The 15,154-nt window shown below is 53.5% G+C and overlaps 1 protein-coding gene and 1 long non-coding RNA gene across 5 annotated transcripts in view; one reads left to right on the top strand and one right to left on the bottom strand.

The window, feature by feature from the left end:
* The window catches only part of KIF25 (kinesin family member 25), a 35,070-nt gene extending 32,449 nt beyond the window's left edge, over nt 1–2,621 (bottom strand). For 2 of the 4 annotated variants that reach the window (XM_008688457.2, XM_008688459.2), the window contains exons 1-3: nt 2,529–2,615; nt 2,226–2,440; nt 1,373–1,476 (exon numbers count right to left, since the gene is read on the bottom strand). In XM_008688457.2, the coding sequence (XP_008686679.1) occupies nt 1,373–1,476; nt 2,226–2,440; nt 2,529–2,599 (390 nt within the window). In that variant the 5' untranslated portion in view covers nt 2,600–2,615. Of the gene's footprint in view, nt 1–1,372; nt 1,477–1,820; nt 1,886–2,225; nt 2,441–2,528 lie in introns of those variants that run through there. The other 2 variants (XM_008688458.2, XM_008688460.2) reach the window with 2 other exon arrangements.
* Nucleotides 2,622–3,497: 876 nt separating this feature from the next.
* On the top strand, nt 3,498–5,380 carry LOC103660798. Its single transcript, XR_567903.2, has 3 exons — nt 3,498–3,818; nt 4,712–4,835; nt 5,311–5,380. It is a non-coding gene; the product is annotated as an uncharacterized LOC103660798 (long non-coding RNA).
* The last annotated feature ends 9,774 nt before the right edge of the window (nt 5,381–15,154 follow it).

Below are 15,154 nucleotides of genomic sequence, written 5' to 3'. Positions count from 1 at the left end.
GGGGGGGGGGGGGGGGGGGGGGCTGGCCTGTGAGGGATGGCTCACAGCTCTCATACTGACGTTCTGTTCGTTAATATTTCATGTCACACTTTTGCAAATGCCTGGCTGAAGACCAGATACCCCACATCTCTCCCCTTTCTTGATGTAATACCTGGAAAGGACACAAGAACACTGTCGTTCCCATACACTTCCGCTGGTTCCAGGGAGCGACGTGTTCTCCAAGTGCTCAGAAAGCATCCTTCAGCGATCCCTGATTCTTACCCGGGACTCACAGCCAGTTGAGTCAATCAGTCATGAGGCAGAGCTGCTTTTACTTGGTAAACACTGGGTAAGTGAAGCACCCAACTGATTTACAGACTGTAGGGCTGTCGTGTCCCTGGGCCTCCCTGATGCCGGGACCTGTGGTCGGCTGGTATGTCTTCCGGAGCACAGAACGCAGCCGGAGCGCCAAGCCTTGTCCCACCTGGACCTGATTCTTGCCCGAGGGCCCGCCTGGCCCTTTCAGGCGCCCGGGGAGAGTGCTGGCACGGCGGGTCCTCGCTCACCTCTCACCTGGTCTTTGCAGCAGGGCGACACGGCTGTCAAGACCAAGTAGGAACATGCACCAAGGTGCTTACAGAGTACCTGGTCGGCAGGAAGCGCGCCATGGATGTGCTCTGCTGTCCTGGCCTAGAGCCCGAGCCACACGGGGTGACAGCCTCGCGGACAGTGAGAGCCACTCCTACTAACCCATGGGGGAGCCCTGGCCCGGGAGTTCCCAGGAGCATAGGCTCAGTGGGACTGAACTGCCGGGGCTCCTGCACGCCAGCAAACCTCACCGAAGCCAAGTTCATCCAACAAACCATCAACCCCGGCGTCGTCCTGTACAGGAATGGAACCCGGGGTCTTCACACCTCCTGGGCCTCAGACTCCACACCGCTTAAGAGAGGAAAGCGAGCCATCCTAGGCATCCTGCTGATGGCGGCGGAAGAAAGCTGGGGTCAGGGCTGGCCAGGAAGGCTGAGCTCTAAGGATCCCCGCTCACCATTCAGGGCGTGCGCGCCCTCCGCAGACCCCTGCGCAAACGTGTGCCCCTCCCTGGCCCCCCGCCCTCGAGCTCAGCTGAGTGTCTGACCGCCCACCTGGAGGCCCCAGGGGCTGGTCCGGTCCCATCCGGATCCCATCCCACCCCTTGACCCATCAGCCCAGCCCCCTCCGTGCCTGCGGGCCACGCCTCCCACATGGGCCACACCTCCCCACTGGCCACACCTCCCTGAGGGCCACACCTCCCTCGGCCGTCCACCGCCCCACCCCCACCCCTACCTTTCATTGAAGTCCCTCTTCCAGGTCCCCTTTCCTGCCACCCTTCTGGGAACCGTGAATGACTGCTCACCACCAAACGATTGTGAAGCACCTTCCTCTTCTGCTTCTCCAGCTCATACCGCGTGTTTACTTCCTGCAAGGACCGCTCAAGGTGACCCGCCTTTGACTGCCAAGCTGCGGGGACAATTTTACCCCAAGTGCCAGTGAGGTTTTCAGGAGAGGATCTTCAAACCTCTCCCCGTGACCTGCTCCACTTGCAGGAGACTTTGGCGCCCTGAGGGAAAGCCGGGCTCTTCTCCCCTTCCCCCGGTTTTCTGTAAATCACCCCCCTTTTTCAGGGCCGAGGCACACCATTGCCCATTAGGTAACAGTACTGTCCCCGTTCCTGGAGCACGTGACATGGAGGACGGCACGTGAGCACACACGTGCGTGCCTGTCCCTAGCCTGAGACCCAGCAGGAGGGCCCCACCCAACCAGTTCGCCTTCATTCCTATGGTGCTACCAGGGAGAGGACTTACAGCCCTGGGGCCAAAGCATCTTGCTCCCTGGGCTGTAGGTCTGGTAGGTGACAAGAACATCCCCGTCTCCACCCAGTAGTGACCAAGCCCAAGAAAGAGCTGAATGGACAGAATGCGATGTCACACCGCATTTCAGGAACATCTGACACAGGAGGCTCAGCGGGGACACAGCCCCCATGCAGGGAAGGCAGCAACGTCAAGAGAGCCTCTTGCCGTCCCAAGAGGACAGGGGACTCCCTGAGGGGCGTGGCCACCAGGACTGTGGCCCCAGCCCTGCCTCGGGGTCTGCCCGTGTCCACGCCCAGGAGCAGCACAAAGTCACAGCAGATGCCAACTCCCCTCCCTGGGGGTCCTCTGTTTCCGCCCAATAGGCTGAGCTGCCACTGGGTTAGGGCCACGGCTTACCCAGCAGAGCCTGGTGGCAGAGCTGTGCCCTCTGGACAGCCGCCACCACTTCGGAAAGACCGTCCTGCAGGTGCTCCCGGCAAGCTCTGAAAACCTCCAGGGCAGAGGCCCGCAGTGCCTCTATATCTTGCTGCAGTGTCTGGACCATAAGAACACACACAACCGAGAGGATGCTATTGACCACATTGCACCATAGGGAGCCATCACCTAAGTGTCTATAAGATAAGAACACAGCCACACGATAACACAACCATGCACACAATTTCCCACGAACTAAAATCTATTTAGAGCTGAAGTTCTTACACGTTAGATGGAGGACAGCTTTCTGTCCGCTGTGGACTTCCTCGCGAGGCTGACCCAGCCCCAGCCCCCATGCCACCCTCTGCACGCAGGAACACAGCTCTGGTCTCTTGTCGTGACCACCCTTGGGGCCACACTGTCCTGAGCACATAACGAGAGCCATGCTGGCCCCTGTGCGCGTGTGACCCGTGTCCAGGTACACCTGCGAGAGCATTTAGAGAACTCTGGGGACAATGGAGCTGATAAGCGGTATCCCCCACGTCAGGGGCTCTTCCCTTCTGAGGCCGTGCGACAGACACTGTTTGGCACCAGGACAAAAGGCCCAGAAGGAAGGAGCTGACGTCCTGCAGTTTGGCATCTAGCAAGCAAATCACGAAATCCCAGCCAATCTAAGATACGTGTCCTTGGTTTCTTAAGTCTTTCTCTTCTGTAAAATGGAGACTGTTTCCAGATGTTTGGGAAACATTCCGATAAAATGTCCATATGGAATTAAATTATAGTATCTTTAGTACACGGAATGCAGATAAAGTTACCCACTTTTGTCAGAGATGGAGCCCCTTCCACTGAGCTGCAAGACGACAAAGGATTCATCCTACATAAATCTATTCTGCAAGCTTTCCCGCAGTTCAGTTCGTGGGGAGGAAAAACAAGCCTCTCTGGGCAGACTAATCATGTTTACAGATGGCGTTTTTGTTGTTGTGATAACGATCTTTTTTTCCCTTCTAGCTTCTACCCTGGTCACATTGTTTGTAACGAAAGGTGAACAATGCTCCTAATCACAGGATGGTATAAAAATACTGCAGCACCGTCTCACCCTGGAGAGCTGCCAGGTGCGCTAGGGCCATGGCCACGTTTCCGACTGTTCTTCCCAGCCGCCCTAGCAGTTCCACCAGGAGCGGCTCCCCTGGGACCGCGGTGGCGTGTGTCCTGGTTAACCTGACCTGCATTAAGCCGTTTTCTACCATTTGACACTGGAGTCAGGAAGAGGAGCATAGCGGGAGCAGGGCGGTGCCACACAGCCCGGCCCACGGCCACACAGAGCTTCTCCTTCCCACGTGGACTCAGGACCCAGGCCTCCTATTCAGCAGGTAGCCGCAAGGAAGGCAGAGCATCACAGGCACAGGAATGCTGCCCCCGTCTAGTAAAGAAGGCCACGTGGGTAAACCGTGCTGGAAAATCCACGACTGGTAACCGAGGAGCGCGGCTTCCTTACGTCAAGCTCCTTTTAATCTCTCAAGAGTACATCTCTCCTGACGGGCATAACATCCACGGTTTCACCAGAAAGCAAGCGCTGTGAGTTACGGGACACGAATCCGCTGCGTAAACAGAGCGTCCAGCTTATGGGGAACCGCTCCTACCTGAACTCCGCGGCGGAGCTGGGGTGCGGCCGGGGCTGCGCTTCTCCATAGGGGGTCCCGCTCGTGGCACCGGGAGCAGAGTCCTGCGGCCGTGCTGCCCCCCGTTCCGGTCATTCCTCGGTACTGTTGTGCACAAGAGAATAAAGGACGATTCAAAGTCTGAACACCTTGGGGCAGGTGCACTTTCTCTGAGGGGAGAATATTCACCCCTTGTCCACTGAGCCCCACTTGCGTGCAGGAAACCGCTGCCCGGCCCACACCACTCGCGCTGCACAGGGCCCGTGCAGGTGGGGCGGCCCTGGGACGGGGGTGCAGGTGGGGCGGCACGGGGAGGGGTGCGGAGGTAGGGCCGTGTGGACGCGGGGTGCAGGGCGGCTGAGCCTGAAGACATCCGCGTGCAACAGGGGTTTAAGGGTCCAGGTTGTCTGGTCGACGCAACAATGGAGAGAACAGTGAGGGGAACGGGGGTGAGGGGGAGGCCGCAGGCCTCGTCAATAATAGGGTCAGTGCCTGGGTGTTTTCTTCAGGGCAATGCCAAGACGGCGGGGATTTTCACGACACATACTTGTTTAGGAAGATGGGTCTGGGAGCTCGGCGGAGTAGGGTGGAGTGAAGGGGGCTGTCACGGGGGACAGAGTACATGAGTCAGGACACATTCAGGGACAACCTGGGAACGTCTGGGAGGGGACACGCTGGGACAAGACAAGGGCCACTGCAGCTCCCGGTCCCTGGGCCGCGTGGCCAGCTGGGGAGGGGCCATAACTCAGGTCCCGAGGAAAAGGTGATGCATTTGGGGTTTTGCTCTTTGTTTTGGTTTGTTCTCCACAGTGAGTGTCGAAGCTTCCCCACGGTGTCCTTGCAGCTCGTAAGTACTGCAGAAGGTCTCCCCTCAGACACGCAGCTGTGCCGTCCCACACGGTGAGAACAATGACATCGTTGCCTCTGTGACGCGGTAAGATCGATTTACCATGTGTTCTAGCAGGAAGTGCACAGCCCCAGAGCCGCAGGGCGTGTGTGCCCACTTCCCTAGTGGAACTGGCTTTGCTTTGGGGAGAGCACAGAGGAGGGTGCAGGCCTCCCAGGGCAGTGGGGTCTGCGTGGGACACACGGTCACCGACGCAGGCCCCTGCCGTGAGGACGAGGCCCAATGGATGCGGGGCTCCCCCCTGAGCGTCTGCACCTGACTGGGGACGGCAGAGAGTGGAACAGGAGCTGCTCCTGGAACAGGAGCTGCTGCGGGAGGCCGGTGTGGGGACAGCCCAGGGCGTGGGATGAAGCCCCCTGAGGACCTGCGCCGCCCGCTCCAGAAACGGAGGCCAGCCGCTGAGCATCGGGCGTCGGGGCCCCACCTAGCTGGGGATCTTTCTCTGATGCCAAATATGATTTTCTGGGTGTTTGAACGTCCCTCACTACGATTCTTTCTGCAGCAGGTAACAGGCAAGGCTGCCGTGAGCTGGGCAGAGGCTGGCCCCCTTTGCGTCGGGCGGGAAGCCTGCCCGTAGATCCACGGCTCTGCACGCTGCGGCCCACCACACTCCCTCCGTGCTGACGGCTGCGGACAGTCCACATCTCACGGGGATGAGCTCGCAAGGAGCACGACCCGGGGACTCAAGGCTCTGCTCTTGGCTGACCGTCACACAGGCCTGGGCGCTCCTCTGGTGACAGAAAGGAAATAAAGTACTCCAGACGGCAGTTTCACCTGATCAGGCTCATCGGCGTCAGGAGGTGCATCAGGAGCTTTGACTGAATCCCACTCAATACCGTAAAAGCAGGAAAGCACCATGGTGGTCAGTAAATGAATTCTGGGGGCAGATGGGACAGAGTGTTCTGTTAACTCGAGTAGCATTCCACTCCCTTGCATTTATGCTCCAGAGTGGGAGACGTCCGGCAGGTGCCAGAAAGAGGTGTGCTCGTGCCTCTCGGGACGGACCCGTCTGACGGTCAGGGGTCCGCGCCGGCCCAACGCAGCTGAGTCCGCATCCTCCACCCCCGAGGCCGAGGCTTCCTGCCAGTTCACATGTGATTGAAACCAACGTTTTCCCTAGACTCCAAACCCTGAGGACGGCTGTTTTCTTTCAGTCAAAGCTTTTGGCTGTAATGCTCCTGAAACCACATCAAGCAAATTCTTCCTGCGCCAGGAGCAGGGTGGACGTCTGAGCTCCACGTGCAACAGTGAATGGGACACGGAGGTGGCAGCTGGCAAGGGCCACTGATGAGGCTGGAGAATCTGTTACACCACAGGGAAGCCCAGGAGAACCGCCCATCCGTGGGATTATGACGACCACAGACCACCTCTCGAGCGGCCCGCACAGCACGTGCCGGGAGCCGTGTGGGCACAGACTCGTACAGACCAGCACTCGGGGCACCATAGGGCTCACTGCCTCCACCCCTCGGGTGACCGAAGACAAAACTGAAGCAAAATGAAGGCCCTAAAATCACAAGGCTCAGATTCTCTCCAGAAACAAAATAATGTACATGTAAATATGCAGAGCTGTATCCTAAAGTCCCCGGTATCACCTGTAGGTCCAGCAGGAATTCAGAGGGGAGCGACCGAGTCCTGTGCACTGGACGTGGGGCTGCCTGGCCTCCAGGGCTGGGCTGGTCTCGGAGAAACGGGCAGAAAGCTGCAGGCGTCCAGGGGGAGTGGGCAGCCACAGAGGCTCTGGGAAGGCGGTCGGACTCATTTTGGGGGAGACACTGAAAAAAGGAACAGTGTCCACGGGTGGGAGGAGCTGTCCCAGAGCCGGGACCAGCCACTTTCTGCACAGAGAGGACGGAGTCCAGCAGACAGCGGCCCTGGCAGAGCCCCGCGTGCCCGGCTCACGACCCAGATGCACCCCACCCGTCTCCACCCAGGCACACGGGCGGAGCAGGGGGCGTGGGCCACAAGAATGAAGATGTTCTCTTTTATAATCATCAAAAATGACTAAGAGGGCCTTACCATACAAATGCCAAAAATTTACAGGCTTTGTAGAACTGACGCGGTACACCTAACAATCTTAAATGTGAAAAATATGTTCTTAATTTCATGTCATTGATGTCTGGAAACACCGCAGGTGCTCTGTGGCAACCCTCACCAGCAGAAGGTCGCAGACTCCGCAATTCCATCTGCTCTGCGCCTCTGACCCTGCGGCAGGGGGAAGGGCCCCAGCGCCCGGGCTGGAAGTCTGCTGTGGGCTTCCTGCAGCCAAGAAGGTCAGCAGCGCGGCTCCCAGGCACCTGCCGCATCCGCCGCCGACTGGCCGCTTCTTCCCCGTCCGTGCTCTTCCGCTGCCGCATCCGCCGCCGGCCGGCCGCTTCTTCCCCGTCCGTGCTCTTCCGAAGCTCAGGTGCAACACAGGGGATGTGCTTTCCAGGGCTTGGGCCGGAAGCGCCACCAAAACAAACAAATTGATACTTAATTTAGGAAGCAGTACGAATCGTGCTAACTTCATCTACGATTTAGTGCAACGAATTTGGTTCAGCGAAACTTGGCAGGGTTATTCGAGGAGCGTCAAGAGTTTGAAGACGTGGTTCTGCCGTGAGGAGGTATCTGCAGGGGTCGTAACTTAAAGATGAGGAACTCAGATGCGCTCTTTCCAAACTTGCCTTCATAACAAACCACCACCACCTGGGAGACTTAGGACAACACAAGTGCATCCGCTCGCGGTCCTGGAGGCCAGCGTCCGGAATCCAGGTGCGGCCGGCCATGCGGGCAGAGGCTCCGTGGCTCTCTCCGGCTCCCGTGGCCACCGAGGCGCCCTGGCCGTGGCCGCGTCAGTGCACCTGTGGATGCCCCCTGCTCCATCTTCACGTGGCCTTCTCCTCCCACATGGACTGCTGCGGCACACAGGGCCCACCCGCATCTTCAGGTGGCAGCAGCGGCTGGCCGTGTGAGACCGGAATGGACAGGCTCCCACCTGGCGCTCTCCGCCGTGCTCCCACCCTTCCAGCGTGGAGCTCAGACCCTTGAGGTAGACAGATCTGGTTCGAATCATGCAAGCATCTGTGCCAAGATGTCAGAATTGGTCTGGGAGCAGGGGATGAACTCCAGCAGCACGAGGGTCTTCGGGGTGCAGGTGAAGGGGGTGTCATGATGGCTGCACAACCACGAGTGCACTGAACACCCACTTGTACGTTTCAGCTGGGGGGAGTCATGTCCATTAAGTTCGACCTCAGTGAAGCGCAGGGACCTCACTAATTCATTACTCCCTAGATACTCGTGAGCACGGGGATTAAAGCTCGTGCAGCACAGGAGTCCAACGCAGTGGATGGGAGAGAGGGAAGAAGACCTGGGACGGGCAGGGGGAAGAAGTCCTCCCAGGCAGGACTCGGTCCAGCTTCACCTGCTGGATGCGTGGGGGCACTACCTGGGCCAGTCTCAGGTGAAGGACAGCATTTTCGGTTTCCAGTTCAACTATCCGCTCTTCTTTGACCTACAACCAAGACCAAAAAGGGAAATTATCACCATAACTGATCTTCATCAGTAAGCACGCCACCCTCAGAAGGAAGCCAGCACCCACGTCCATGAAGAGCTGCGGGAGGAGACCAGCTGGAGTGGGAACTGCTTCTGATGCAGACAGGTGCCCCCGTGCTCCACGTCTACGACCCCTACTCCAAGGGTGGGCCCCCAACTGCAGCATCTGGGGGCTTGCTGGACAAGCAGAGTCCTGCATTATGGTATATAAGTTATGCCCCAATCAAGCTGCTCAAAAAGCCCCAAATCTGCCATAGTCTGCATTTTAGTGAGAGCTCCAGGTGACCTATATGCAAATTAAAATCTGGAACACCAGATCAGCACTTCTTTCCCTGCATAACTCACATTCAAATGCTGTCTGTTAGAAATCTGTCATGTGCCAGGCACTTGTCTGGGGGTTGTGGACACAGACGTGAACCAATCAGGTGCAGGTTCCCATACTCGTGGGGAGACGTGGAAAAGCCAGTGTATGGGATAAGTGAGCTGGGGGAACAGCGGGGGCACCACAGTTAAAACAGTGATGTGGGTTCAGAGACAGGGCCGCTGTGCGAGGGGGAGGAGCGCTGGCAGGGCCAGCGAGAAAACCAGAGCAAAGGGAAAAGCACGTGCAAAGGCCCTGAGGCAGGAATGAGTTTGCTGAATTGAGGAGCACAGAGAAGGTGAGACTCTGGGGAGGAGGCTGAGGTCTGGGAGGAGGAACGACAGGGAAAAAGGCAATGTTGTCTGCAGGATTTTAAGCAGAGGAGTTTAAATATGAGCTATTTACAGTAAATGCTGAGCAAGCCAGCCACTGGGGGCCTTGGTGGACAGGAAAGCATGGGTTTCTGGGAAGGTGGCTCAGGGGCCGTCCTTTCTACAGGGAATCCCTCCCAAGCCCACTGATGATGCACAGCTCTTGGAGAACTGTGATCATTTCGGGACAATCTCTTTGTGACTGGTTATAAAACCAGAAACCTGGCTGTCATGTGGACTTTGTTACCATGTTCAGTCCATTTCACCTCTTAAAAAAAAACCTTGACTATTTCCACAGAAGCCCACTTTTGGCATCCACCAAGACGCCGCCCCTGACTGCAGCGTTATGGGGCTGTATTTCACGTCCATGCAACTCAGCCCCCGCGTACACAATCGGCGGCTTGGGTGTACTCACAGCTTTGCCACCGTCACCAAAATCAGTCTGAGAATATTTTCGTTACCCCAAAAGGAAGCCCCTTAGCCATCACCCCGACCACCCCCAACCCAGCCCTAGGAGACCACTAACGTACTGTCTCTAAAGATTTGCCACTTCCGGACAGTTTGCATCAGTGGAATCATAGGACACGTAGCCCCCTGCGAGCGGCTTCCTTCACTGGCCACCTCGTTCTCAGGGCTGAACCGTGCCGTGGCATCCTACCCAATTATATTCGACTGTACCACTGCACCACATGTATTTACCCATTCATCAGCTGAAGGACACTCGGGCAGTTTCCAGTTTTTAGTTATTCTGGGAAGTATGGCTGGGACATTCCTGAACGAGTCTTGGTGGGACACACGTTTCCCTTTCGCCTGCATGTGTTCCTAGGATGGGAGCCACGTGTGGCTCTGGTTAGCGTCTGAGGAGCCGCACACTCCCACCTGCAGTGCGTGACAATTCCAAGCTGTCCGCACCCTTGCCAAAACTTACCCTCCGTCTCTCTACGCACCGCTGTCGAGTGGGTAGCAAGGGTTGTGTCGCTGCGATTTGAGCCCTGACGGCTAATGCTGACCGTCATTTCCAATGTGCAGGTCTGCGATCTGCGCTTAAATTTCTTCCAAAGCATTTAATGATCTTTGATGATATTCTAAGTGGAATTGTTGTTTTTAATTTCATTTTTGTGTTTTTCATTGTTATGAAGTAGAAATACAATAGATTTTGGACCTGTATCTTATATTCTTCAACCTTGCTGAAAGCACTTACTAGGGCTAATCGTGTTTTTTGGTGGACTCCTTGGGATTTTCCACATATGAGATCATGTCATCTGCAAACGAAAATTGTCTCCTTTCTGATAGGTCCTTTTTCCTTCTGTCTTCTTGCCTACAACGCAGACAAGCACGTCCGGGAAGGTAGTGAATGGACGTGGTGAGAGTGGATCTGTTCATCTCGTTCCTTTCACCGTAAGTGTGTCAGCTGGGGGGTTTCATGGACGTCCCTTTATCAGCTTGAGGAGTCGCCATCTGTTCCTAGTTGGTCGAGTGTTTTCATCATGAAGGGGAGTTAAATTTTGTCAAAAGCATTTTTCTGGATCTATCAAAACGATCATGGGATTTGTCCTTTCTTCTATTGATGCAGTCTATCACATTAACTGACTTTGGAATGCTAGACCGTTGGGGGTCTAGCTCCCACTTGGGCATGGTTATAATCCTTTTTATATACCACTGGATTCAGTTTGCCAGTGTTTTTTGAAGATTTTTACATCTATATTCATAAGAGATACTGCTCTGGAGTTTTCTTGTGAGGTTTTCATGTGGTTTTGGCATCAGGGCAATACTGGTCTCATGGAATGGGAAGTGTTCCCTCCTTTCTATTTTTCGGAAGAGTTTGTGAAGGATGGGTATTAATTCCTTTCTAAATGTTCGGTAGAATTCACCAGGGAAGCTGTCTGGGCTTGGGCTCTCCTTTGTGAGATTTCTGATTCCTCATGTAACCTCAGTGCATTACAGTTGTGTTCACATCTCCTACCTCTTCCTGAGTCGGTTTTGCTGATCTGTGTCTCTGCAGGAATCTGAGCATCTCATCCAGGTTGACTTGTCAGCGGTGCTGTTCACAGCACGTCCGAGGCTCCCTTTTTATTTCTGTGAAGCTGGTAGTAATGCTCTCTCTTCTCTTCTTGATTTTATTAATTTTATTGAGTCAAACGAAGCGTCTGCCAGTTTGGTTCATCTTTTCACAGAGCCCTCTTCTGCTTCATTTTCTGTAGAGTTTTTCCAGGCTCTGTTGCACTTGTTTCTGCTCTAGTCTCTGTCGTGCTTTTGTTCTGCTGCCTTTCAGTCTGGCTTCACTGCTTCCTCCAGTGCCTTGAGGTGGAAGTTCAGGCTGTTGTTGTGGGAGCTGCCTTCTTGTTTAGAGTAGGTGTTACGTCTACGAATGCTCCTTCAGGGGCTGCTCTAGCTGCATCCCATGGACTTGGCTATGTGGCATCTCCACTTTCACTCCTGTCAAAATAGTCCCTGACCTCCTTTGTGATTTCTTCTTTCATCCACTAGGTATTTAAGACTGTCTTATTTAATTTTCACCTATTTGTGAATTTCCCAAATTCATTTTTGTTATTAATTTCTAACTCCCCTCTATTGTTACTGGAGAATATACTTGATATGCTCTTTATCCTTTTCCATGTGTTCAGGCTTCTCTGTGGCTGGCAGGTTGTCTAACCCGGAGAGCCCGCCGTGCGCACGTGAGAAGACTGCATCCTCCTGCTGTGTGGGCAGGCTGGTCTGTGCATATCCACCTGGTCAGGTTGGTTCATTAGTGTCGTTCAAGTTGTCCATTTCCCTGCTGGTCCTCTGTCCAGTCTGTCTGTCCATTACTGAGAAGGGAGGGTGGATGTCTGCAGCTATTATTTTTGAGTTGTCTTTTTCTCTCTTGGATGCTGCCAATTTTGGGCCATGTTGTTAGGTGCACAGATAATTTTCCTATCTTCCTGATGTAATGATACTTTTATCATGAACAAACGTCCCTCTTTATCTGTAGTTAACATTGTTTTCATCTGAAAGTCTATTTTGTCTGATATTAGTACAGTCACTCAGTCTGCTTGTAGCTGATGGTGGCACGATGTCTTTCCCCACCCTTTTGCTTACAACCTATTTGTATCTCTGAATCTAAAACATGTCCCATGTAGACAGACAGTGTGTAGTTAGATGTGACTTCTTACCCAGTCTGACAGTACCTGCCTTTTGATTGACAGTTTGTCCATTCACATTGAATGTCACTGACGTGGCTTTATGCCCAACATTTCACTTTTGTATTCTATGTGCCTCCTGTCCTGTTGGTTCCTCATTTACTACCTTCTTTTGCATTAAGTATTTTCTGGGGTGAAATCTTAATTTCTTTGATGAACTATTCTACTAGTTTCTGAATAATTTTCTCAGTGGTTGCTTGAGGGCTCACCTGTACTTTGAACCTGGAATAGTCTACTTCACATTTACAGTCAGATTCCAGTGAGATACAGAAATGCTCCTGTTGTAGCTGTATTCTCCTTTTCCATCTGTTGTGTTAGTACTGTTACACACCACGTCGATGTATGTTACAGATGCAACAGTCCAGTGTGATCATGGCTACCTTACAAAATTTCATGTTCATTAAAGAAGCTGAGGGAGAAGGGACAGCACATATATATTTATTGTTTGCTCTGCTGGCCTTCACCATTCTGACCTCTCTTTCACTTGGTCCTGTGCATTCAAGCTACCATCTGGTGTCACTGCCTTACTCCAACAAAACTTTGCCTCCATCCACCTCCTTTGTGCCACTTTTGTCAAATATATTACAATCTATATGTTATAGTTACAACCACACAATTATACATATATTGTTTTACACAATTGCTTTGTAAGTCAGTGAAGGAAACAAAGAAGAAAAATACACCTTTCCTCTGTGTTTTATAATTACATGACTGTCTTTACCGGCATTCTTTGTGGATGTGTGTTTCCGTGGGTGGCACCTGCTTCCAGCCTGAGGGACTTCCTTTAGCCTCTCTTATAAGGCAGCCCTGCTAGCAGCAAATTTTCTCCGATTTTGTTTATTTGGGAATGCTTTTATTTTGCCTTCATTTTTATAAGACAGTTTTGCTGGATGTAAGATTTTTGGTTGACAGCATTTTCGGCACTTTGAACGTGTCACCCACTGCCCTGACTGCCACTGACGCTGATGAGGGTGTGCTGACAGTCCCCGTGCACTGACATGACAAGTCATTCTTCTCTCCCTGCTTTTCTCTTTATTTTTTGAAGATGCAGGTGAATGTGGATCTCTTTGTATTTATCCTAATTGGAGTTCATTAAACTTATGTGTACCAAATTTCAACAAATTTGGGATGTTTGAGCAATTATTTCTTTGAATATTTTTCCTGCTTTCTTACTCTTCTCTCCTGGTGTTCCCATGATGTAAATGCTGGTGTGCTTACAGGTTTTACACCTTTTCCAGAGGTTCTATTCATTTTTCTTCTATTTTCTCTCTGTTTTTAGGATTGCATAATTTCTACCAATCTAATAGTTTGCTGATCCCTTTTTTGTTTATTCAAATCTATTCTTGAGTCCTCTAGAGAATGTCCTCATTTCAGTTACTTTCAACTCTAAGATTTTAATTAAAAAATAATTTTTTATTGATATTTTCTATCTGATGAGAAATTATCATATTTTCCTTCACTTCCATAATGCAGTTTCCTTTAGTTCTTTGAACATATTGCATGCTCATGTTCTTCTTGTCTGTTTCCCTGCTGTGGATACGTCTCACTTTCCTGTTTCTTTCACGTCTTGTAATTTTTTGTTGAAAACTGGACATTTTAGGAAATGTAGAAACTTTAGTGATGCCTTCCCCCACCCGCAGTTTTGTTGTTGTCACATTCATGGTTTACATTTATTTTGACTATTTATTCCTTTATTCAAGGGTATACTCCAAGAGAGCAGGGAACAGAACAATTAGCTGTGTGGTTGCTTAACCACTGTATTCCCAAATTTAGCACAGAAAACAGTAAACATCCAATAAGTAACAGGAGGGCCCTAGGCGGATGACACAGGTGCCTCAGGTGAGGGGCAGTGAGGCCTCAGGTGTGGGTGGGGGTGGGGTGAGGTCGAGGGGGACTATAGACAAGGACCTCACACCCTACAAGCTGAAGGTGGAAGATGACGGGGGCCTCTGCCCTACGGGTCGTCGGATGCCATCACCCCAACTCTCCCACACTGGCCACGCCCCCAAAGCTCAGAGGTGGGAGGGGGCGGTCAGCCCCGGCCGGTGGGGCTGCAGGTGTGGCCGCAGCTGCGCTCACGTGCACCTGCTCACCTGTACCTGGCGCTGCAGCTGCCTGACCCGCTGCTCCGAGAAGCATCTCCAGCGCCCGCCCTGCGCGGGCATCGCCAGGCCCAGCTCTCAGCCGACAGAATCTGCGTGGGCGGGCGTTTGCGCCCCCGTGGTTTCCACGGCGACGGGGTCAGGGGATGGACCCGGGAGGAGGGAGGCCTGGGGAGGGGAAGATGGGGTGGAGGAGGGGAAGGGCTCCATTTGAAGACTATTTCCTAAATATTGTGGGTGTTCCGAATCCCATATAAATGACAAGCCTCTTTGGGTGGTACAAAGTACTAACTCCTGTCCTGTCCTTTTCACGTCTGCCAAGTGACCATTGCTTCCTTCCCCATAGAACGTTGATCTGTGGAGAGAGGGTCATCTGTGTAGTCCACAAACAAACAAGTTTTGGCGCGCAGGAACTCAGTTCACCATCTGCTGACTCACTGAACGGATCCGCAGGAACAGGCAGGGCAAAGGCGCCGCGTCGCTGCGAAGAAGCCGCGTCCTGCTCCCACGGCGCGCCCCGCAGAAGACACTGCCTGAAACAGAACACACACAGACAGGCCGCGGAGTTGGGGTTGGCGGGGCGGCCGCCCAGGCGCGAGCCCTCCTTCTGCACTGCTGAGGGCTGGCAAGGCGGGGGGTGCGCCTGCTGGCCCTGCCCGGGGAGCTCCTGCACACATGTGATGTGCACACACGATGCACCACGTGTGACGAGTGCGCGCTGTGCACACATGACACAGCGCTCCCACTTTGGGGCCTCGGCACTGGAGACGGGCAGGCCGTACTGGCTGGAGTGGCAGGGTGC

This window comes from Ursus maritimus, unplaced genomic scaffold (genome assembly GCF_017311325.1).
Source record: "Ursus maritimus isolate PB19 unplaced genomic scaffold, ASM1731132v1 scaffold_13, whole genome shotgun sequence".
NCBI classification, from domain to species: Eukaryota; Metazoa; Chordata; class Mammalia; order Carnivora; family Ursidae; genus Ursus; species Ursus maritimus.
This window is presented reverse-complemented; position numbering and strand designations above follow the sequence as displayed.